This window comes from Heptranchias perlo, chromosome 8 (assembly GCF_035084215.1).
Source record: "Heptranchias perlo isolate sHepPer1 chromosome 8, sHepPer1.hap1, whole genome shotgun sequence".
Taxonomy (NCBI): Eukaryota; Metazoa; Chordata; class Chondrichthyes; order Hexanchiformes; family Hexanchidae; genus Heptranchias; species Heptranchias perlo.
Window position 1 is genome coordinate 50561758 of NC_090332.1, and position 26492 is coordinate 50588249.

The 26492-nt window shown below is 41.6% G+C and overlaps 1 protein-coding gene across 2 annotated transcripts in view; it reads left to right on the forward strand.

Moving 5' to 3' along the window:
• Positions 1-26492, forward strand: part of tiam2a (TIAM Rac1 associated GEF 2a) — a 400823-nt gene that overhangs the window by 226132 nt on the left and 148199 nt on the right. For both annotated transcript variants that reach the window (XM_067989096.1, XM_067989097.1), the window contains 3 exons: positions 5164-5349; positions 8615-8761; positions 17977-18048. In XM_067989096.1, coding sequence (XP_067845197.1) covers positions 5164-5349; positions 8615-8761; positions 17977-18048 — 405 coding nt within the window. The remainder of the gene's footprint in view (positions 1-5163; positions 5350-8614; positions 8762-17976; positions 18049-26492) is intronic.

A 26492-nucleotide genomic window follows, 5' to 3' on the forward strand; every position in this document is an offset into this window, starting at 1 on the left:
GCGCGTACTTAATTGTATATAATAGCTACAGGCTCCTGTTTTCTTGCATTTCCAGTGTACTTCAAAGTGGAGAGTGGTTATCGTCACTGTTGCAAATTGACGTTTGTGCTGGTCTATTTGAAATTTTCTAAAGAAAGCCACCAGCAGCATTAGAAAACCGGTTATTGGTACGTCAAAGGGGCCCAAACATGGCATACCATGTTAGCATAATTCGGCAACGCTTCTTGAAAGGTAACGTTGTCCCCAGTAGTTGAACCTTTATAAAACACTGATTCGGCCACAATTGGAGTATTGAGTCCAATTCTGGGCACCGCACATTACAAAGCATGTTAAGGCCTTAGTGAGGGTGCAGAAAAGATTTACTGGAATGGCGAGTTGCTGCAGTGAATCCTGTGGATGGTACACACTGTAGCCACTGTGCGCCGATGGTGAAGGGAATGAATGTTTAGAGTGGTGGATGGGGTGCCAATCAAGCGGGCTGCTTTGTCCTGGAGGTGTCGAGCTTCTTGAGTGTTGTTGGAACTGCACTCATCCAAGCAAGTGGAGGGTATTCCATCACACTCCTGACTTGTGCCTTGTAGATGGGGAGTCAGGAGGTGAGTCACTCGCCACAGAATACCCAGCCTCTGACCTGCTCTCGTAGCCACAGTATTTATATGGCTGGTCCAGTTAAGTTTCTGGTCAATGGTGACCCCCAGGCTGTTGATGGTGGGGGATTCGGCAATGGTAATGCCATTGAATGTCAAGGGGAGGTGGTTAGACTTTCTCTTGTTGAAGATGGTCATTGCCTGGCACTTGTCTGGCGCGAATGTTACTTCCCACTTATGAGCCCAAGCCTGGATGTTGTCCAGGTCTTGCTGCATGCAGGCTCAGACTGCTTCATTATTTGAGGGGTTGCAAACTGAACTGAACACTGTGCAATCATCAGCGAACAACCACGTTTCTGACGTTATGATGGAGGGAAGGTCATTGATGAAGCAGCTGAAGATGGTTGGGCCTAGGACACTGCCTTGAGGAACTCCTGCAGCAATGCCTCCTGTGCTGTAACCATTCTATTATTCCAGATCATTAATATTGATTGTAAATAGCTGAGGCCCAAGCACTGATCCTTGTGGCACTCCACTAGTTACAGCCTGCCAACCTGAAAATGACCTGTTTATCCCTACTCTCTGTTTTCTGTCCATTAACCAATCCGTCCATGCTAATATATTACCCCCAACCCCATGAGCCCTTATCTTGCATAACAACTTTTTATGTGGCACCTTATTGAATGCCTTTAGAAAATCCAAATATACCACGGTTCCCCTTTATCTACCCTGCTAGTTGCATCTTCAAAAAAACTCTAATAAATTTGTCATTCTCCATTATTGTTCAGATTGCCTACATAACAAGAGACTACATTTCAAAAGTAACTTGTTGGGTGTAAAGCATTTTGGGACTTCCCATGGATGTGATAAGGCGCTATGAGCCAGATTTTGCTGTCAAAATAACGGTGAGGCAAATGGCGCATGCCATTATTTATGATTAAATAGTATAGCAACTACAAGCAAGGAGCAGATGCATGCCTGTTAGCTTCGCGAAAATGGCATTTTGCTGTCTGCTTCACCATTGACATGCATTGAATGTCATGAAGTTGCTATATCTGCGCAGTAGATATGAAATAAACTCGCCACAGAAAGTTAAATCTAGTCATTACAAGCATAGGTATCCTTTTAACAATATGATAATTGTTAATTACTGCCAATCAACCTCTGGTATTGAAAATTAACTATTACAGGTGTGGAGTCTCATTCCTTCAGGTATTAATTGTTGGAGATTTTAGAAATGTCAAATTTAATTTTTTTAAAAAAAAATTTTACTTTTCCTTTCTCAATCAAATCTTAATTTCCCTTTCTATTTCTCTTCCTGTACCTGATTTGACATTGAATTCACCCACTGTACCTTACACTTCCTTGTCAGTCCTTCCACTGTTTATTTCTCAATCCTTCAATCTGATTGGTTACGGCAATGCACTGTTTCGATTCCCTGGTTCCAAGGCTGGGCCATTATCAGCTCGCACTTTCAGCAACTTAGTGGGCAAAAATGTTTTGAGCTGAAGGGTGCAGGGGCAAGTCTAACAAATGACAGAAGCCATTAGATGCCCTGCTACAGCAAAATCTGGCCCAATATAAATATATTTTCTTTTTGCAAATCGTCTAATTGTAAATAATCATCATCAGTAGTTTTAGCCTATACAAAATAGATTGATAATGTTTTAAGAACATAAGAACATAAGAAATTGGAGCAGGAGTAGGCCAATCGGCCCCTCGAGCCTGCTCCGCCATTCAATAAGATCATGGCTGATCTGATCCCAACCACAAATCTAAAGAACACAAGAAGTCGGAGCAGGACCCGGCCACATAGCCCCTGGGCCCTCTCCGCCACCCACAGGGCATTGACCGATCCGAACTCAGCTTCATGTCCAATTTCCTGCCCGCTCCCCATAACCCCTAATTCCCTTTACTTCTAGGAAACTGTCTATTTCTGTTTTAAATTTATCTAATGATATAGCTTCCACAGCTTCCTGGGGCAGCAAATTCCACAGACCTACCACCCTCTGAGTGAAGAAGTTTCTCCTCATCTCAGTTTTGAAAGAGCAGCCCCTTATTCTAAGATTATGCCCCCTAGTTCTAGTTTCACCCATCTTTGGGAACATCCTTACTGCATCCACCCGATCAAGACCCTTCACAATCTTATATGTTTCAATAAGATCGCCTCTCATTCTTCTGAACTCCAATGAGTAGAGTCCCAATCTACTCAACCTCTCCTCATATGTCCGCCCCCTCATCCCCGGGATTAACCGAGTGAACCTTCTTTGTACTGCCTCGAGAGCAAGTATGTCTTTTTTTAAGTATGGAGACCAAAACTGTATGCAGTATTCCAGGTGCGGTCTCACCAATACCTTATATAACTGCAGCAATACCTCCTTGTTTTTATATTCTATCCCCCTAGCAATAAAAGCCAACATTCCGTTGGCTTTCTTGATCACCTGCTGCACCTGCATACCAACTTTTTGATTTTCTTGCACTAGGACCCCCAGATCCCTTTGTACTGCAGTACTTTCCAGTCTCTCGCCATTAAGAAAATAACTTGCTCTCTGATTTTTCCTGCCAAAGTGCATAACCTCACATTTTCCAATATTATATTGCATCTGCCAAATCTCCGCCCACTCACCCAGCCTGTCTATATCCCCTTGCAGGTTTTTTATGTCCTCCTCACTCTCTACTTTCCCTCCCATCTTTGTATCATCTGCAAATTTTGATATGTTGCACTCGGTCCCCTCCTCCAAATCGTTAATATAGATTGTAAAGAGTTGGGGACCCAGCACCGACCCCTGTGGAACACCACTGGTTACTGGTTGCCAGTCCGAAAATGAACCATTTATCCCAACTCTCTGCTTCCTGTTCGATAACCAATCCTCCACCCATGCCAGAATATTACCCCCAATCCCGTGATTTTTTATCTTAAGTAATAATCTTTTATGTGGCACCTTGTCGAATGCCTTCTGGAAGTCTAAATACACTATGTCCACTGGTTCCCCTTTATCCACCCTATACGTTATATCCTCGAAGAACTCAAGCAAATTTGTCAGACATGACTTCCCCTTCATAAAGCCATGCTGACTTTGTCCTATTAAATTATGCTTATCTAAATGTTCCGTTACTGTCTCCTTAATAATAGACTCCAAAATTTTACCCACCACAGATGTTAAGCTAACTGGCCTATAATTTCCAGCCTTCTGCCTACTACCCTTTTTAAATAACGGTGTTACATTAGCAGTTTTCCAATCTGCCGGGACCTCTCCTGAGTCCAGGGAATTTTGGAAAACTATCACCAAAGCATCCACAATCCCTACTGCCACTTCCCTCAAGACCCTAGGATGGAAGCCATCAGGTCCAGGGGATTTATCCGCCTTGAGTCCCATTATTTTACTGAGTACCATCTCCTGAATGATTTTAATCGTATTTAGCTCCTCCCCCCCGAGAGTCCCCTGTTTGTCCAGTGTTGGGATATTCTTAGTGTCCTCTACTGTAAAGACTGAAACAAAATATTTGTTCAGCATTTTTGCCATCTCCATGTTTCCCACCATTAATTTCCCGGTCTCATCCTCTAAGGGACCTATGTTTGCCTTAGCCACCCTTTTTCTTTTTATATAACTATAGAAACTCTTGCTATCTGTTTTTATATTTTTTGCTAATTTCTTTTCATAATCTAACTTCCCTTTCTTAATCAATCCTTTAGTTACTTTTTGCTGTCTTTTGAAGAATTCCCAATCTTCTATCCTCCCACTAAGTTTGGCTACCTTATATGTCCTTGTTTTTAGTCGGATACTATCCTTGATTTCTTTACTTAGCCACGGATGGCTGTCATTTCTTTTACACCCTTTTTTCCTCAGTGGAATATATTTATTTTGAAAGTTGTAAAATAACTCCCTAAATGAACACCACTGCTCATGTACCGTCTTACCCTTTAATCTATTTTCCCAGTCCACTTTAATCAATTCCGCTCTCATACCATCATAGTCTCCTTTATTCAAGCTCAGTACGCTTGTTTGAGAATCAACCTTCTCACCCTCTAATTGGATATGGAATTCAACCATGTTGTGGTCGCTCGTTCCAAGGGGATCCTTAACTAGGACATTATTAATTAATCCTGACTCATTACACAGGACCAGGTCCAAGGTTGCCTGCCCCCTTGTAGGATCAGTTACATACTGCTCAAGAAATCCATCCCTGATGCACTCAATGAACTCGTCCTCAAGGCTGCTCTGCCCAATTTTCCTCCTTTTTGATTGACGGGAGACATAGCGGGAGTCCTACGTGAGTTCTAATAAGCAGTTTACGATCAGGATTAATTATTAGATCCAAGCAATGCTAACTCACCATTGATGGTGTGTGACACAGTCTGCTCATGGAGACTCTCGTTAGGCCATTTGCGCAAAGGAACAGTGTTGAAGAATACTGATAATCTTTGAACTTGACATAATTCTTGAATAAAATCTGTATATTTATTAAGTTCTTTTCCATAAAGAAGTTATTTTGAATAGGAAATGCAAATAATGGATAGGGCTGCATGAATTGAAAATTGTGGTAATTAATTTTCTGCTATTGCCTTCGTAACCAGATCCAGCAATGGGAGCATAACCTGGAGAAGTTTAATGTGGACCTGTTTCGAATGCGCTGTTACCTGGCCAGCCTACAAGGAGGCGAGCTACCCAATCCCAAGAGTCTCCTGGCAGCAGCCAGCCGGCCTTCCAAACTGGCACTTAGCAGACTGGGCATCTTCTCCGTCTCTTCATTTCATGCTCTGGTAAGGATAGACTAAGAACTTGTTTAAGGAATATTTGGCTTTTTCTATCCTCCTCCTCCTCTCCCACAGCCAACCCTTCGCACGTTCAGCACAAAACTTAGAGTAATCACGCAATAATTATATAAAATATGTGATCATAGATGACAATCTAACAAATATGCAGAGACAATCAAAGTATCATAGATACTGAAAAGATTAAAAATCTTTCACAAACATTTTTGAATGGAAATTCATTGGTACTGCAGGACTCCATAATTATTGATTTTTATTTCAAAATTACTTATTAAAATTATATCGTGGAAAAAAAGCACAGGACAACATCTCCAGAAAAATATTTTAAATATTGCTGTAGACTAGCAATTAAAATATACATTCCCTTTTAAATTGTAGATTGGGTGACCATGCCAGTCCTGGTAATAGGCAAGAAAGTCCACCTTTGCCTATCTTGCTTAACAAATGCTTCCTCTCCTCTTTCAGTTCTTTTACCTGTGAACCAAATGTATGAAAGAAACTAATGTTTATACAGAAATTTAGATGGACATCAGTGAAAGATAGAAATGTGTATGGAAGATTGATGTCATGTAAACCAACTTTTTGAGATGTTGCCCTGTGCTTTTTTTTCTCCTATGAGCTTAAATTTTTTAAAAATAAATGGGCATAATCACTAGTTGTCTGTACAGGGTATAATACTGAGTCATAGACTGCAAAACATTTCCACTACGCCACTTGTGCAGTCAGCCCTTGGAGAACTGCTGTTATATAAATGGAAATTAATGATATTCATCCTGCATATCAATAGCCAAAAAGAAAACCATTCCCTGTGTGATAAGGAAGCATTTATCGGGGGCTATTAAAATAAGTAACTTTTAGCAACAACTGAGCCCACAACTCCAGATAAAAAAACTGTTCTCTGGCCACTAAGGTTATTCTAACATCTGTGACATGGGTATTTTCCTTTACACCATGATATGGAATGTACTGTAAACTGAGATATTCTTAGATCATAGGAAGTCTAGGACAAGAAAGCACCATTCATTCAATTCAATTTCTGTATGCACAGTTCATATCATTGCGTATTCCAGCAACCTATTTAATCTCCTGAAGGAGGTGAATAACCACATTAAAAGCTGTGTGAAATTTCTACCTGACCCCACCCACCAAAATGGCTAATAAAACTCCAAAATATCCACCTAACATTTCAATCTACATTGCTGTTTAACTCTCACAAGTTGAATACTCTGCAGTCTCAGCAGCTCAGTGACCATTTTGTTTTAAAGAGTATTTTTACATCTATTTATACTCCTGACCTTTAATGTTTTCAATCAGGTGCCCTTTTTTAATGAGTTAATTGAGGTAGCATTACCTTTTCTATTCCATCTATCTGCTCTTAGTTTCCTGTTTAGGAGTAAGCTAGTACTCCGGTAAAATGGCCTTTTTATTTAGATACTATGCACTGCACAGCAATAGTACAAATTGATCATCCACCTTTTTGCCCTGTTATGTTTGTAATTTAGCTGTCTTAAGTTTTCTACACTACTTTATTCTACACAGTCTTAAAAGTAAGTGGCTTCAGAACAATGTGGGGCTTGAGAGCACCAAATGATTTGAATCCATATTATGAATTCCTGATGGAAAGTTTTGTAAAATTAGGGAACAATATGCCATGTGAGATCACAGCAAACTTTGCTGTCCTGACCCAGTTAATTTTTATTCATTAAATCTTCCAATAGTTTATTTTTTAAATTCATTTTATTTGTTGCTTGTGCCACTAGAGTTGCTAAGTCTGCCATTTTGGACTTTAGTCTACAATCAGTTTAACTACCCCAAGCATGCCAGTAACCTATATTTGCAGTTCAAAAAAAATCATTAAGTCATTGGGAAAGGCTAAGGATAAGTAGCCCAGTGATGTCTTTAATTTAAGAAGCCTTGGGTGAAAATTAAAGCATTTTTAAAAAAATGTGAACTATGTGTTTCATAATGTGTGTGTAAATGCCCCATAGAGAGTGTATGTATTTCACTAGATACAGTAAATGTGTTCATGATGATTTGTGAACTACTCTTCACTTCTTCTCACAAATCACCAGTTGTATTCTTGAAAGTCCCATAAACTGGGTGTTTGGCTCCTCCCAATCCTTGACTCATGCCCAGAGATACAGGGAGAGCAGTGGAATTAGTTTTGAATTGCTCTAGCAAAGTACCAGCACAGACACAATGGACCTAATGGCTGCCTCCTGTGCTGTAAACCTCCTATGGCTGTTTGAATATTTAGTTAAGTGACTACTTATAAATCTAAAATTCTGCTATTTTCAAAACTGGCTGCTCTGATCAGTTTAGCTAATTACAGCAATAAATGTGGCTTACCTGCTATAAAGCATCTGAATGTGGACCTTTCTACAGTTCTGTGAATAAAATCAATTTGCAATCTCAAACTCTGTCATAGGTGCTACAACAAAATTAGGAATTACAGATACCTTTTACAGAGTTTAAACCCTTCTAAGAAACTGTCGCAAAGTATGAGCAGGTTGTTATGATTTCTTTTTATATTTTTATAATTCCAGTATTTTACCATTAATTTTTAGGTAATTGCACTTTTGATTTATAGAAACTTTAAAAAAAATGTATGACTCAGTGGGGTAAATTTTAACCCCAAGAACAGATGGGTTGGGGGCAGGTGGGAACGTAAAAGTTGTAAAAAAAAGTAAAACGCGACCCTAACTTGCCTCCAACCCTCCCTCTTTCATTTTTGCGGAGGCGGGTTGAAGGTGGGGGGGGGGAACCAATCCGCTCTCAGGAGGCGGGTCAGTCAGTCAAATCTTTTAAGGAGGCTGCGGGCCTCCATTTTACAGCATTTTTCTTTTGAACTCCTAGCAGCCAGGCCTTCCCAGGCCGTCTGCTTCAAGATATGTAAGAGGAGGCGAGAAGGCCTGGATCATCGGGTAAATGTCTTTATTTCACTGCTTGTGGGCCAGGAGAAGCAGGAACATTTCCTTCAGGCCCAACAAGCTTACCTGCTGCAATTCCCGCCCCCCTTCCCCCCCACCCCGGGATCTCTGACCACTCCCCACCCACCCCACTCTCTTCCCAGCTCAACGTTAAAATTTACCCAGATGACTTTTTAAAAAATATTTTCGTAATGAAAAATACATACAAATTTAGAAGATTTGGGGTCATTAAACAGTCACAGGCTAAAAGAAAATTAGTACCAGTAATGGGAAATCTGTAGTAAAATGAATAAATGTCACGTGGTTTGTGTTTTGTTTTGAAGAATTGTTCCAGAGATGAAGCAACGCTCAGAAAAAGAACACTGTCCTTGTCTCAGCGAATAAGAAGTAAAAAGGGTCTGTTCTCTTCACTGAAGGGGTTAGACGATCTTGGAAGGAAAGGGAAAGAAAAGAGACCCCCGATTATGCAGGCATGTCTTACTTTCGGTTTAAAAAATTTGAGCAACATTCAAGAGTGTGCTTGTTTTCTTAATCAAGCTTCCACAAAGTGCTTTGCAGAATATAATTTTTTAACTTTTTCACACACATACTATGTTCTATGTGGAAGAGGATTCTTTATAATTCAAAGAAAATGAACATTATGAATTGCTTAATACATGTGAGGTAAAATATCTGTTTAAAGAAAACATCCAAAGGGTGTCAGTCTAAGCACGATTGAATCGCCATAATGCAGCTCATTGTTTTCTGTTGACCTTCCTGTAGGAATAGGATTATGTTGATTTGTTGATTTGGCTCTTCGTGATTTAGGAAGAAGCATTTCTGAAGGTGTGTGTTAGAATTGTGGGAATGCATCATGATTGGAATTAATCTAGCAAAAACTAACAGGTGGCCAATATCCACGGGCAGATTCCCTGACCATTATTGCCTACAGTTGTTATAGCCCATTTTGTCGAATACTTATGTAAAGTAGTTGCCAATTGACATTTTGAGCCTTGGACAGTCTTTCTTTCAAATAGTGAACTTAACAAATAGATTATTGTTGGAGTGATCTGATTGTCTGTACATTAATGCATAGTAGAAGCCCCAGGTTCCTAGAACAAGTTGAGCAGCTCAAGGCTATAGTGCATGAGCTGTTTTTTTTTTTAAAACTGCTTCCTCCACCAATTTCAGTGGGTTGAGAATGGATCTGGCCTAGGTAAATTGGAATCAAAGATTGGTAGACAAAACTGTAAAGAGGAGATGGTTCAGGTACAGTCCAGGTACATTCCCATGAGAGGGAAAGGTAGAACAACCAAAGCCAGAGCTTCCTGGATAATGAAGCAGAGGAAAGGGGGCATATGACAGATGTCAGGTTGATGATACAAGTGAGAACCAGGCTGAATATAGAAAGTACAGAGAAGTGAAAAAGGAAATGAGGGGCAAAGAGAAAGTATGAAAATAGACTGGCTGCCAACATAAAAGGGAATCCAAAAGTCTTCTATAGGCATATAAATAGTAAATGGGTAGCAAGAGGAGGGGTGGGGCTGATTAGGGACCAAAAAGGAGATCTGCACATGGAGGCAGAGGGTGTGGCTGAGGTACTAAATGAGTACTTTGCATCTGTCTTTACCAAGGAAGAAGATGCTGCCAAAATCACAGTAAAAGAGGAGGTAGTTGATAATACTGGATGGGCTAAAATTTGATAAAATGGAGTTACTGGATAGGTTGGCTGTACTTAAAAAACGTATACCACCCGGTCTGGATGGGATGCATCCTAGGTTGCTGAGGGAAGTAAGGGTGGAAATTGCAAAGGTGCTGGCCATAATCCTCCTTAGATATGGGGTTGGTGCCAGAGGACTGGAGAATCACAAATGTTACACCCTTGTTCAAAAAAGAGTGCAAGGATAAACCCGGCAACTACAGGCCAGTTAGTTTAATCTCGGTGGTGGGGAAGATTTTAGAAACGATAATCTGGAACAAAATTAGTAGTCACTTGGACAAGTGGGGATCAATAAAGGAAAGCCAGCATGGATTTGTTAAAGGCAAATCGTGTTTAACTAACTTGATTGAGTTTTTTGATGAGGTAACAGAGGGTTGATGAGGGCAGTGTGGTTGATGTTGTCAGCAAAATCGAAGCCCAAGGAATAAAAGGGGCAGTGGCAGCATGGATACGAAATTGGCTAAGTGACAGGAAACAGAGACTAGTGGTGAACGGTTGTCTTTCGGACTGGAGGAAGGTGTACAGTGGTGTTCTCCAGGGGTTGGCACAAGAACCACTGCTTTTTTTGATATATATTAATGACTTGGACTTGGGTGTACAGGGCACAATTTCAAAATTTGCAGATGACACAAAACTTGGAAGTGTAGTAAACAGTGAGGATATAGACATGATGTGGAGATGCCAGTGATGGACTGGGGTTGACAAATGTAAGGAATCTTACAACACCAGGTTATAGTCCAACAGTTTTATTTGAAAATCACAAGCTTTCGGAGGCTTTCTCCTTCGTCAGGTGAAGCGTGGGATTCCTTCAAGGTTACCGCATTTATAGTCAGAGAACAATACCTGGTGATTACAGATAATCTTTCCAACTGCCCGTTGTCAAGGCAATCAAAGTGTTCAGACAGAGAGATGTTACATACAGGACCACCGAATATACAAACGGCCAGAACAAAAGACAGAGAGAGAGAGAGAAACATCCGAAAGGAAGAGAAAGACAGAGAATGACCCGTTGTATTAAAAACAGATAACTTTTTTTCGCTGGTGGGGTTACGTGTAGCGTGACATGAACCCAAGATCCCGGTTGAGGCCGTCCTCATGGGTGCGGAACTTGGCTATCAATTTCTGCTCGACGATCACAATGTCTTTACCTTCGATAACCAGTTCTTTACCCAAACACACGGAACAGCCATGGGGACCAAATTCGCACCCCAATACGCCAACATTTTCATGCACAAGTTCGAGCAGGACTTCATCACTGCGCAGGACCTCCAACCAACACTATACACCAGATACATCGACGACATTTTCTTCCTAAGGACCCATGGTGAAGAATCACCGAAGAGACTACACGATAACATCAACAAGTTCCATCCCACCATCAAGCTCACCATGGAATACTCCTCAGAATCGGTTTCTTTCTTGGACCCATGAATCTCCATCAAAGACGGGCACCTCAGCACCTCACTCTACCGCAAGCCCACGGACAACCTCACGATGCTCCACTTTTCCAGCTTCCACCCTAACCACGTCAAAGAGGCCATCCCCTATGGACAGGCCCTGCGAATACACAGGATCTGCTCAGAAGAGGAGGAACGCGATGGACACCGACAGACGCTGAAAGACGCCCTTGTAAGAATGGGATATGACGCTTGACTCGTCGATCGACAGTTCCGACGGGCCACAGTGAAAAATCGCGTAGACCTCCTCAGAAGACTAGCACGGGACGCAACCAACAGAGTACCCTTCGTCGTCCAGTACTTCCCCGGAGCGGAGAAACTACGCCATGTTCTCCGCAGCTTTCAACATGTCATCGATGACGACGAACACCTCGCTAAGGCCAGCCCCACACCTCCACTACTCGCCTTCAAACAGTCACCCAACCTGAAACAGACCATCGTTCGCAGCAAATTACCCAGCTTTCAGGAGAACAGCGTCCACGACACCACACAACCCTGCCACAGCAACCTCTGCAAGACATGCCAGATCATCGACACAGATACCACCATCACACGAGAGGACACCACCCACCAGGTACATGGTTCATACTCATGTGACTCGGCCAACGATGTCTACCTCATACGTTGCAGGAAAGGATGCCCCGGAGCATGGTACATTGGCGAGACCATGCAGACACTGCGACAATGGATGAACGGACACCGCGCAACAATCGCCAGACAGGAGGGTTCCCTCCAGTCAGGGAACACTTCAGCAGTCAAGGACATTCAGCCACCGATCTTCGGGTCAGCGTTCTCCAAGGCGGCGTTCGAGAACCACGACAACGCAAAATCGTCGAGCAGAAATTGATAGCCAAGTTCCGCACCCATGAGGACGGCCTCAACCAGGATCTTGGGTTCATGTCACGCTACACATAACCCCACCAGCGAAAAAAAGTTATCTGTTTTTAATACAACGGGTCATTCTCTGTCTTTCTCTTCCTTTCGGATGTTTCTCTCTCTCTCTCTCTGTCTTTTGTTCTGGCCGTTTGTATATTCGGTGGTCCTGTATGTAACATCTCTCTAGTCATAGAGAGTTATACAGCACGGAGAGAGGCCCTTCGACCCATCGTGTCCGCGCCGGCCATCAGCCCTGTCTACTCTAATCCCATATTCCAACATTTGGTCAGTAGCCTTGTATGCTATGCCATTTCAAGTGCTCATCCAAATGCTTCTTGAATGTTGTGAGGGTTCCTGCCTCCACAACCCTTTCAGGCAGTGAGTTCCAGACTCCAACCACCCTCTGGGTGAAAAAGTTCTTTCTCAAATCCCCTCTAAACCTCCCGCCTTTTACCTTGAATCTATGTCCCCTTGTTATAGAACCCTCAACGAAGGGAAAAAGCTCCTTAGTATCCATCCTATCTGTGCCCCTCATAATTTTGTACACCTCAATCATGTCCCCCCTCAGCCTCCTCTGCTCCAAGGAAAACAAACCCAATCTTCCCAGTCTCTCTTCATAGCTGAAGCGCTCCAGCCCTGGTAACATCCTGGTGAATCTCCTCTGCACCCTCTCCAAAGCGATCACATCCTTCCTGTAGTGTGGCGACCAGAACTGCACACAGTACTCCAGCTGTGGCCTAACCAGTGTTTTATACAGCTCCATCATAACCTCCTTGCTCTTATATTCTATGCCTCGGCTAATAAAGGCAAGTATCCCATATGCCTTCTTTACCACCTTATCTACCTGTTCCGCCGCCTTCAGGGATCTGTGAACTTGCACACCAAGATCCCTCTGACCCTCTGTCTTGCCTAGGGTCCTCCCATTCATTGTGCATTCCCTTGCCTTGTTAGTCCCTCCAAAGTGCATCACCTCGCACTTTTCCGGGTTAAATTCCATTTGCCACTGTTCCGCCCATCTGACCAACCCATCTATATCGTCCTGCAGACTGAGGCTATCCTCCTCGCTATTGACCACCCTACCAATTTTTGTATCATCAGCGAACTTACTGATCATACCTTTTACATTCATATCCAAGTCATTAATGTAGACCACAAACAGCAAGGGACCCAGCACCGATCCCTGTGGTACCCCACTGGCCACAGGCTTCCAGTCACAAAAACAACCTTCGACCATCACCATCTGTCTGAACACTTTGATTGCCTTGACAACGGGCAGTTGGAAAGATTATCTGTAATCACCAGGTATTGTTCTCTGACTATGAATACGGTAACCTTGAAGGAATCCCACGCTTCACCTGACGAAGGAGAAAGCCTCCGAAAGCTTCTGATTTTCAAATAAAACTGTTGGACTATAACCTGGTGTTGTAAGATTCCTTACAGGATATAGACACGCTGCTGGAATGGGTGGACACATGGCAGATGAAATTTAATGCAGAGAAGTGTGACGTGATACATTTTGGCGCTAAATGGTACAATTCTAAAGGGGGTGCAGGAACAGAGAGACCTGGGGGTATATGTGCACAAATCTTTGAAGGTGGCACGACAGGTTGAGAAAGTGGTTTAAAAAGCATACAGGATCTTGGGCTTTATAAATAGAGGCATAGAGTATAAAAGCAAGGAGGTTATATTGAGCCTTTATAAAACACTGTTTGAGCCACAGCTGGAGTAGTGTGTCTAATTCAGGGCAACGCACTTTAGGAAGGATGTTAAGGCCTTAGAATGGATGCAGAAAAGATTTATTAGAATGGTTCCAGGGATAAGGGCCTTCAGTTATGTGGATAGACTGGAGAAGCTGGGATTGCTCTCCTTGGAGCAGAGAAGGTTAAGAGGAGATTTGATAGAAGTGTTCAAAATCACGAAGGGTTTAAATAAAGTAAAAACGAGAAACCGTTCCCATTGGCAGAAGGGTCGAGAATCAGAGGACACAGATTTAAGGCGATTGGCAAAAGAACCAAAGGCGACATGAGGAAAAAGGTTTTTACGCAGCAAATATTTATGATCTGGAATGCACTGCCTGAAAGGTTGATGGAAGCAGAATTAATCGTGGCTTTCAAAAACGAATTGTATAAATACTTGAAGAGAAAAATTTGCAGGGCCACGGGGGAAAAAGCAGAGGAGTGGGACTAACTGGATTGCTCTTACTACGAGCCGGCACGGGCTCTGTGGGCCAAATGGCCTCAAACTATGCTGTAACCATTCTATGATTCTATGTCCAATGTTATAATGGTCCTTTGTAACTTTGTGCTGGAAAAGGTCGTTTAAAGGTAATTAAAGCACAATACATAACCAAGTGTTTTAATCAACTCCGTGTCCCCTATTTCAGTATAAAATACGCTTGTGCAATTTTCAGGTTTTATAGTAATTGGACGTGATATTTGGTTGATACTGACAGCTGTTAATCAAATGTCAGTATTAACAATAAACTCTTCTCTTCCACCCCCCTCATTCCCACTTTTACATAATGAAGAAGTAGAAAGTTGTATTAGGAGCATAGGACCAGGTGTAGGCCATTCATCCCCTCGAGCCTGCTCCACCATTTAATGAGATCATGGCTGATCTATATCCTAACTCCATTTACTCGCCTTGGCTCCATCTCCCTTAATACCCTTGGCGAGCAAAAATCTTATCGATCTCAGATTTAAAATTATTAATTCAGCTAGCATCTGATGCTTTTTGTGGGAGTGAGTACCACACTTCTGCCACCCTTTGCATGAACAAGTGTTTCCTAACTGCTCTCCTGAATGGACTGGCTCTGATTTTCAGTTATTTTCCCTTGTCCTAGACTCCCCCATCAGTGGAAAAAGTTTCCCTCTATCTACCTTTCAGAATCCTAAAAACCTCAATCAAATCACCTTCTATTCTCCAGGGAATATAAGCCTAGCTTGTTATCTGTCCTCATAATTTAACCCTTGGAGTCATGGTAACATTCTGGTGCTCTGTGCTGCACTCCTTCCAAGGCCAGTATATCCTTTCTGAGGTGCGGTGTCCAGAACTGTACACAGTACTCCAGATGTGGTCTAACCAGGGCTTTGAATAGCTGTAGCAAAACTGCCTCCCTTTTATATTCTAGCCCTCTAGTTATAAAGGCTAACATTCCTTTTTGATTATTTTTTGTACCTGACCATTACATTTTAGTGATTATGTACATGGACCCCTAAATTTCTTTGGACCTCCACTGTTCCTAGCTTTTCACCATTTTTAAAAAGTGTACTGGGATCTATCCTTTTTTGGTCCATAATGGATGACCTCACACTTACCTGCGTTGAAATCCATCTGCCACAGTTTTGCCAACTCACATAATCTATCAATGTCTCTTTGTAATTTTATGCTCCCGTCTTCACTAAATATGCCACCAATCTTTGTGTCACTGGCAAAGTTGGATATATGGCTCTCTTGTGTTATCTAAGTCATTAACTAATATAGTTATGATGTGGAGATGCCGGTGATGGACTGGGGTTGACAATTGTAAACAATTTTACAGCACCAAGTTATAGTCCAACGATTTTTATTTGAAATCTACAAGCTTTCGGAGGCTTCCTCCTTCCTTACCTGAGGAAGGAGGAAGCCTCCGAAAGCTTGTAGATTTCAAATAAAAATCGTTGGACTATAACTTGGTGTTGTAAAATTGTTTACTAATATAGTTAATCATAGAAAGGTTACAGCACGGAAGGAGGCCATTTGGCCCATCGAGTTAGTGTTGGCTCTATGCAAGAACAATCCAGCTAGTCCCACTCCCCCGCCCTATCCCCGTAGCCCTGCAATTTTTTTCCTTTCAAGTACCTATCCAGTTCCCTTTTGAAAGCCATGATTGAATCTGCTTCCACCCCCCCCCCACCCCCCACGTCAGTGCATTCCAGATCCTAACCACTTGCTGCATTAAAAAAGTTTTTCCTCATGTCACCTTCGGTTCTTTAGCCAATCACCTTAAAACGTTCTCTTCTGGTTCTTGACACTTCTGCCAATGGGAACAGTTCCTCTCTATCTATTCTGTCTAGACCCTTCATGATTTTAAATACTTCTATCAAATCTCCTCTCAACCTTCTCTGTTCCAAGGAGAACAACACCAGCTTCTCCAGTCTAGCTATGTAGCCAATGTCCCTCATCCCTGGAATCATTCTAGTAAATCTTTTCTGCACCCTCTCTAAGGCCTTCTTAATGTGCGGTGCCCAGAACTGGACACAATACTCCTGTTGTGCTCGAACCAGTGGTTTATAAAGGTTCATCATGACTTCCTTGCTTTTGTACTCTATGCCTCTATTTACAAAGCCCAGGATCCCGTCACCTTTTTTAACCGCTTTCTCAACCTGCCCAGCCACTTTCAAAGATTTGTGCACATATACCTCCAGATCCATCTGTTCTCATACCCCCATTAGAATTGTGCCCTCTAGTTTATATTGCCTCTCCTTGTTCTTCCTACCAAAATGTATCACTTCACATTTTTCTGCATTAAATTTCATCTGCCAGGTGTCCGCCCATTTCACCAGCCTGTCTATATCTTCTTGAAGTCTGTCACTCCTCCTCGCTGTTCACTACACTTCCAAGTTTTGTGTCATCTGCAAATTTGTAAATTGTGCCCTGAACACCTTCCAATTTGAGTACATACCCATTATCCCTACTCTCTGTCTCCTACAACCTAAACAATCTCCTAACCAGGTCAATAATTGCAATTGCATGAGCTTTAACTTGAGCAGACAGTCTCTTATGTGGAACCTTAATGTGAATGCCTTCTGGAAGTCCTTATAAACTACATCCATAGACATTCCCCTGTCTACTACTTTAGTTACTTCCTCAAAAAATTCAATTCGGTTTGTTAGACATGACCTACCCTCTACAAATCCATGTTGGCTCTCTCTAATCAGCACAAATTTTTCTTAAGTGCTCAGTAACTCTGTCCTTAATTATAGATTCCAATAACTTCCCCACAACAGATATTACACCAACAAGTCTATAATTTCCTGGTTTCTCTCACCTTTCTTAATAATAGTTACATTTGCAATTTTCCAACCTGAAGGGACAATTTCTGAATCGAGAGAGCTTTGGAATATTATGGCTAAAGCAGCTGCAATTTGCTCACCTACTTCCTTTAAAACCCTGGGGTAGAAACCGTCAGGTCCTGGGGATTTGTCAGTCTTTAGTGCCATTATTTTTTCTAATACTGTTTTCTTGCTTACATTAACTTTAGTGAGTTCCAGTCCTTGATTCATAATTAGTTTCCTTGGGATGTCAGGTATATTATCCTCTTTACTGTGAAGACTGACACAAAGTAATTATTCAACAAGTCTGCCATTTCCTTATTTTCATTTGCAATATTACCCGCATCTGTTTTTAACGGGCCCACGTTACCCATGACAACCCTTTTTCTTCTAATATAATTGTAAAAACTTTTTGTTAATCTTGATATTGCAGCATATACAACCTAAAACATAATTTGAAAGATTTGAACTTAATGGGAATTCTATCATCAGTGACATGGACTTGTGAATATTAAAGAATTTATTTTAAAAACAGCACACTATGTGTGGTGCTAAGATGCAGCTGCAAATCCAAATGCTTTTGCCATGTTTCTGTAACTCTGCTGCTGTAATCTCTTTAGATTTTCGAGTGCAACGGTGGGCCAGGTTGTGCAGTCTTACAGTTACCACTGAATTACAGTCCTTTTGATGAGGTGAGAAACCTAATACAACATCTGTACTTCATGAATGCCTGCAGGAATATAAACCATCTATTACTTTGTAAAGCATATGACCAAATAATCTAGCATCTGGATGGGGAGGTGCCTTTTTGATCACAGGCATGATCATATAAACTGTCATATTCATAAGATTTCTTTGGGACTTGGGGTGCAATCATGGAGGCACATATCCTCCCCACCAATGTTTCATCACATGGGTTATGACCCTCCCTCAAATCTCAGAATTCTTCCCAATATCCCTCCAAGCTCTTTATACATTGTTTTAGGAGAGACTTAATATTTTATGCATATTTTTTTCATAAGAATACTTTGTGTTGGGGAGCTGCGGTGGGGTAGGGGAATAAAAGATGATCTTTGTCACAGTTCTGTCTAATTACAGTGAAGGAGGATCTAAATACATGACTTTGAAGTAAATGCAGAGAAATTTTTGCATTTGTTTAGATGGCTTTTGAATTTTTGAAGTTCTGAATTTTCTACCTTTGAGGATTTATGTAGCCCTTTGTTTCAATGTGCCACATTACTTCCCCTCGCGAGTGGAGAAAGTCTATTTATACATCTATAATTCTGATTAATTAGTAATTGTGTGTTGCTTCTTAAAACCGGGCGTCAGTTTAATGTTCTGTTAATGTAAACAAATGTTCAATAAGTGAACCAGACTTTTTTTATCTTATACATTAATTGAAATATAGATGTTTTTAAACTGCAGTACAGATACAAATAGGGAATGAACTTTTAGCAAGCTCTAGAATAAGTTGCCTACGTTTAGAGGTATTGTTTTATTGCTGTAGTTCCATTTAAGTGTAACTCAGTTGTTAAGTAATATTTTAGTTTGTGAGCTATACCTACACATAGTTGAGATTATTTTCATCTTCACTGCCTTTGGTAATACTAAATAATATCCAGCCATTCAAATAAGATTTTGGAAGTAATTTAATGGAGTGTTTTTTTTTAATTAAAGGTGAAATTTTTAAGCAGTGCGCATATGGCGGTTTTCAGCATGGCAGTTGGTGCTTCAGCAGTTTTCACTGTCAATGCACTGCTTTTAGTGACATTCAGAATCATGCTCATTAAGTCAAATTAGTAATGCCTGCTCAGAAAGTAAGATAGCATATCAGACTAGAAATTTCATTTAATGATATCCAGGAAATACTTTGACCAAATGTGTGTATTGGTTTGTAACAAACATATTGGGCTCGATTTTCGCACCCCCGATTAGGTGCGTTGGTAGCGGGGGGGGTTTGCGAAAATCGGGGATTCCCGGGGCGGGTTGGGAGCCCGGCTCCAACCCGCCCACTTCCGGTTTTCCCACTGACGGGCTCACATTGCGCACAGCCCCCGCATGTGGGACTCCCGCCGGCAATTAAAGCTGGCGGGGTGCCACTTAAGGTATTTATTGTGGTATTTCAGGTCGTTTAGAGACCTGATTAACATGATATTTTAGGAGGGTTGGGATTTTGCAAACAACTGGGACTGTTTCCCGTACTGGGGGAAACACTCCCAGTTGAAATGGACGTATTGCAGCCATCAGCCTGTGGCAGCTGCAAAGGTCCATTTGACAGGTTGGGGGGGGGGGTGGGGGGAGACCCTCACTCATTGCAGGAGGCCACTCTGTCACTTTGGACAAAGTTTGGCCTCCACCACCCTCCTCCTAACAATAAAATTCACCAACTTGCACACTTACCCCGGTGTCCAGACACATGTACCTACCTTGCGGACCCCCTCAGATGTACATCTTCTGGATGGGGGCCGCTGTAGCTGCAGTCGTGACCTCCTCGGAGGGCGAACAGCATCGCCAGCCACGCCGTCCACCTCTGACGCGTGGAGCTCCACAACACAGTGCTGTGACACATCCACCTGCACAGCAGGAGGGAGGGCAACCGCAGAGAGAGATGCGTCGCAGAGGGCATTACCCTCGCCACAGGGTCCACAGACAAAGGCTCAGCTTCCTGGACCTCTCTGAGCAGCAGTCCACACGGAGGCTCAGAGTCACTCGACATGTAGGCGTGGACATCTGCAGCCTCCTTCATGCCGAGCTGCTCCCGGCTGGCCCGAGCACCATCTTCTTACCTGTCGCTGTCAAAGTCACCACTGCCCTCAACAACTTCTCCGCCGCATCCTTCCAGGCTGCAACACAGGTAGTGGCAGGTTGAGTGAGGCTGACTGTGAAAGAGATGCATGAGAGGGTGAGTATGAGATAGAGCCACGAGATTGTATGAGGATTGGGTTGAGTGGTAGTGGCGGGATGAGTACTGGCGAGGTGAGTAAGTGCAGGTAAGATGAGGATGAGGTTTGAGTGGGTGTGAGGAGTGATGTGACAGAATAGTGTTGGCTGTGCAGAAGGAGATGTGGGGTGGGGGCGGTGATGTGGCAGACGGAGTGTAGGGGAATGAGTAAGCGTACTCACTTTGGCTGACCTACTGTATGCAGGTGGGCGATATGTTGGTGGTGCAGGTGACCTCCTCTGCCACTTCGAGCCAGGCCTTCCTGGTGGCAGAGGCAGGCCGCTTCCTCCCGCCCGCCGGGGGGAAGATCTCTGTCCTCCCCCTCCTCCTCACCCCATCCAATGGTACCTGGAGTGAGGCATCATTAACCTGGGAGCAGCCTTCCCCCTGGGCTGCTCCATGCTGTAATTTTTCCTATTTCTTGCAGCATCAGTCAGTGGAGGACTGCCCCTTTAAATAGAGCTCCTCCAGCTGACAGACCTTACTGCGCATGCGCAGTCCGCCCGCCGCGCAGCTTAGCAGCGGGGAACCCGGAAGACCAGGTAAGTGGATCCATTCAGCCTGCGATTGCGCGTGGAGCAGACTGATTTCACCGGGCGCGTTACCCACGTGCCCAATCGACCCCCCGCCGCGAACCCGCCGCAGTGGTAATATCGGGCCCATTGTATTTTGTCACATTTAAGGAAGACTCCCATGTCAACCATTAGTCATTTCTGGTTGCACGAATAAAGCAGACACCATTCGCCAGTGAAAACTGTTACCTTGTTACAAGAATTAATTGACATTACGTAGCAATAAGCATGGAGTGAACACTCCCAATTCACGCAGTTCTGCCCCAGTGAACTGCCTATTCAATCAATGTTGTGCAGATAGTAATGCGACTATGTATTGTATTGATACCAGTTATGTCGCCTTGTCCTCACTGCTGTCAAATGGGGGAAAGTAGAGCACCATTCATCTGTGTTTAAGCGAGTGCACAGAGCTTTATTAATGGCATCTAAATACTGGTGACATTTTTCATCTTTGTCAAGATCAGTTGGCTGCATACTAACACTAGAAATTTAAAGGCAGTGAACCATCTGGGATCGTTTTAAAAATTAAAATTTATAGTTTGCTTTTTTCTCCCCCACCAACAACAACTTGCATTTATTAGCGTCTTTAATGCAGAAAAACATCCCAACGTGCTTCACAGAAGCGTAATCAGACAAAAATTGACACCGAGCCAAAGGAGATATTAGATTAGATGACTAAAAGTTTGGTCAAAGAGGTGGGTTTTATGGAGGGACTTAAAAGCAAAGAGGAAGGTGGACGTTAGGGAGGGAATTACAGAACTTAAGGCCACCAGTTGCAGTTGACCCTTAGCTGGTGCAAAATTGAGCCAATGTACAAGTACCTCCTGGTTGGTGATATTGCTCCTGATATCCAAACTGAGGCTGGTTTGGCTTCAGTACTTTGTAGTGGCACAAAGTAAACAGTATAACTCAGATTTTGACATTTGTTTCTTGAAGCACTGATGCCAACATCTGCAATACAGTATTGTAACTTCCATAGCATAAGTTATCACCTTTTGTTTCTAATAGTATTTCCTCTTTCTGAGACCACACAAGCTGCATTTTAGAACTAGATGGTATGTCCTTTAATTCATGCCAGCTGAACTTGGCTTTATCCTGCATCCCAAGTACTCATTCTTACCAATGAGGGGATGAAATTCCCAACAGGAAACAGCTCTTGTAATCAGGAGAAACATGAACGTGAACAAGAAGATGACAAAGAACAGAATTAAGTGAACAGTGAAAAAATTGGTGGTGGATGTTTAAAAATGTCGATTACATTTTACAACAGGGGTGCCCAACATTTTCGAGCTGGGGACCGCTGGATAAATGTGACAAAGCCTGTGAGTGGGCTGAATATGATTACACAACCATTCATGACTCATACATGCAAACAGTTATTTTGAATCTTCACACTCTTCCCTTGGAGAACAGGCTGCGACATGAGGTGAGAGGGTTTAATGGGCTCCCACAACCCATACAAAGGGGGAGGGAGAATCACCTACACCCACCAGCCACGAATATACTGCTGGATATCAACCCAGAATTCAGAGTCAGAACTCCAATCTCCATTTGGTGGGACACTCTGCCTCCTATATACAAAAGGACCAGGATCTTTAAATAATAGCCCAAAGGTCAGGTTTGCATACAAGTATAGAGAGCAACTGGCAGGAGCTAATGGCCCACCTATTGGATACCATTGATTAACACAATCAGAGTCATTCTACAGAATTTTTTTTTATACAAATATAAAATAAGTACCATGTTGCATTTTCAATGTTAATTTATTTTGCTTATCTGCATTTGCTGGAATTTTTTTGCCAACTATTGTGAACACCTGAGTTTTTTGACTGCGCATTTATCACACAACCTGCACAAAACCTGTGATGTAGATGGTTCTTACAAAATAAATATTCTAAAGTAGAAGTGAAAAAGGGTATGAGCCTATAGAAAATGTTAAATTCACATTCTTAGACTTAACAGGATAATTGTCATTATTTCCCCTTCAGATTAAATCTCCACAGAATGGCATTTATAGGTTAATTCTGTATCTGTGCAGCTGACTACAGGATTTCCAGAAATTAGATGGATAATTGCACATATTCAGTCACTATAGTTAGAGAACATTTTTGTTTTGCTCATTTTGTTTTCGGGGCCTCTCTGATTATTGCTTTGTTGTATGGTAGATTATAATTTCCCTTCAGAACCTTTCTTCCTGGGTATTAATCAGCTTGCTGACAGGGTGTTGGTTTTAGCAAAGAGAGGGTTAAGTGAAATGCCTCCAAAATTTGTGCCTTAACATTGACTTTTCTCTTGCACTTAGCAAATCAAGCAGAAAGTTCTATTTCACCAGCACTGAAGAATTATCTCAACTTTTGGGCAAGATATGAGGTGCTTTCAAGAGACCTGTGCTAGTGCTAATGAGTTCTTGAAGTGCAGTCATTGTGCAACTGACTACAATATGACCGCCAGCACTCAGTAAGACCTGTTGTCAGGAAGACTCTTTTTTGTGTGTCTTCCCAGCTGTTCGTCTTAGTGAGTCCCAGTAATTTTACATTTGGTTTGCAAAGAGCTGTGGGAGATCCATGCTAGTGCAATGTAAGAACATCAAAAATTGACACAATGCATAACATATTCAGAATAAATGTTTGTGTTTTACATATAAAGAAGGCTAGAAGGATTAATTCACTGATGATAAAATGTACTTAGCAAGGTTTTTCAGGTTAGAGCTGCCAATTAATAAGAGTAAGTAGGAATTTCCTTCTGAAACATCCATCAATGATGGCAAGTCTAAATTCCAGTTTCAGGTGGCCTGTGATGCTATATGTACTATGTCTCAACCTTCACCTTCAGGCGCGTAGTGAAAGATTTCCATATGTTATTCAGATCAGCCTTGATCACTGTGGGTGGCCACTGTCTAACTCTTAATATGTCTTAAATAAGTTTACTCCACGTGTGTCCCCTTTATGGGCCATCGACAAATATACTCTTTAGTTCCCATTTTGATGCAGGAGATTAGCTTGGTCAGTTCTGAGTGGCCATGTCAATCACACTTCTGGTTTTTGATTGGCAAAAAGCAAAATGGCTTTGGAGTCAGTTTTTAGGCAACTGAAACCCATTTGTTTAAAAGTTGTACCCACCTTAAAAATGGAAGTTGAGAGCATAAAAAGTTTACTAAGATGTAGAAAATAATAAAATGAAAGCTACAAATGTATGAGAAAACAGAAAGCTGAGGCTAGTGGAACTAAAATTTTTTAAAATTAAATTGTGGACATCTATTTTTGTCCAGGTTAAATACAGTAAAAACTCCTATTTGAGTAGCTTTATTATTGTAATAGTATTCATTTAATTGTTACAGTGCATGAGTTAAAAATTTACAAAACCATTGAGCCCAGGGAGATGGTCATTTCGCTTGACCTGTCAGCAATCTCGGGTAATTAGCTTATCATTGGCAACCATTTGCTCCTAGCTGCATCAGTTAGATTAATTGGCAAGCTTCATATATTTTACTATTTTTAGATGCTTAAGTATTGGGTTGTCCTTCACAACTTTTGCATTATCCTCAAAGAAATCAACTTACACATTTTATATTTGACAACAAGCATAACATTCATGTAAAGGGCTAGTCATTTTTAACTACAGCACTTAATCTCCTGCAACGGAGACAAATTGGGCTGCCCCATTGCTAAACAGCTGCATTACCTTACCATACTTGCTAGTAAAGCTTCATGATCTGACATGCACAGGTGATGCTACGAGAGAATAGTTCCCTCATTTGCCTAAATGTCTTGACTGTTACATCGAAACCCTCTTTTTAAAGCTATATAAATAAGATAAATCCATTGTCCCTTGACCATCTCCCATCTGATGGCTGTGTGTCCAGCCTTCACTCTATTCCTCCCTCTGATGACCAGGCGGAACTTGGTATTTTGCTCTGTAGGAAATTGCAAAAACCTGTATCTTGTCACTTCATGCTCAAAGCCACTGTGCCATAAACATTTTATCGTCATACTGCCACTGCTTCAACTTTAATTGTGATATAAGAAATGCAATCTAGAAATCTAGTAAACATTGAAATTCTTTTGTGAATAAATTGATGCTTTTTTATTGACCTCTTAAATATGCAGTTTTTTTCCCCATCTTCTCCTGAAGTTATACTGCTATATGATTCAACTAGCAGTCCTCTCATGCCTTGTCCAAGTGGCCATTCTCCAGGTTTGAACTATAACAGGGGTACGCAATAGCAACCATGAGCATCTCTGTGTCTTGTGTGTGTCCAGAGATGTTCAGACCAATTCTAATGCAGCTTTGGCATGTTTATTATCTGGTCATTATCTCATTGCTATTTGTGGATCTTACTGGGTACAAATTGGCTGCTTCATTTCCTACATTAAAACTGCACTTCAAAATTACTTCATTGGCTGTAAAGTGCTTTGGAACATCCTGAGGTTGAGAAAGACACTATATAAATACAAGTTTGTTCTTCTTTGGCTGAGATTGACATTTGCCCACAGTCTCTTGGGAGGAGCTTTTAATGTCCTGTATGTTCTTCAAAGTTACTGAGCAGAATAATAGCTTATCTCCAAATTCTGCACTATTCAGCATAATTTCACTATTCAGTGTATACATTCCAATGTTTTATTGCACTGTATTATTAAACCGTTACAAAAATTCTTATTTGTCAAAAAAAACTAAACTATGTGAACTCTTTTGCTTGAATTGGGTGTTGTAGAGATTATGCTAAGTGATGTACAATGCACCATTTTGACATCTGATTGTTGAGTTTTCCATATAGTGGTAGATACTCTGTTGTAAAATATTCTCATCTCTTCAGCTGTGTATCTAGCATTAAGATCATTTTCTTGTTTAATCAAATATGTTTCCAAAATCCAGTATTACTTTATTTTGCAATAATGAAAAACAGTTCCACTGAACAGCTGAAACTGTTTCAGCAGGATACTGCTGTATGTATGTTTATACCTGTATGGTAAAAAAAAAATGTTTTAAAAGGCAGTAAATCTTATTTAACAACCCATTGATCAGAGCCAATGTTTCCACAAAACACTAGTGTTTTCCTTTTCTGTTGCTAACACATTTTTCATATACCAAAAGATTGCTTCAGACATCAATGCCATGTCACACAGTAGAGGCTTTCTTGTGAGTTTTTATTTTTGTAAATGAATTAACATCAACATCAAGTGTACCTGGCACTAAAAATAACTCCAACTGGAAACAAGTATAGGTAGCGCGTAATGGTGGGAAATTCTGAAGTAATATGTTGCTTTTAATTCCTCGTCATATTCCATATCATGTCACATCAGGTTGTTGGCTTAGATTCCTGGAATATCTTGCTGAACCACAGTTGAAAGCACTGTTTTGTCACATACCACATATTTGCAATAAGGTGAATTTTAATCCTTGCAGAAGTAAAGTATACCTATAAGAACGCAGCTTTTTTTGTTTCATATAAGCCAGTTAAAGATTCACTGAAACTAATGGAAAAATGGAGCTCTAATTGTAAGAACTCAGCAAAAAACAAAAGCAGTTTAGCTGTTAGACGTTTAGAATTTTTCTGGTTTTGATCTTTTTTTAAATAGAACTTTCTTTTTAAAGCAATGAATCTGAAATAACAGTTGAAATCAAA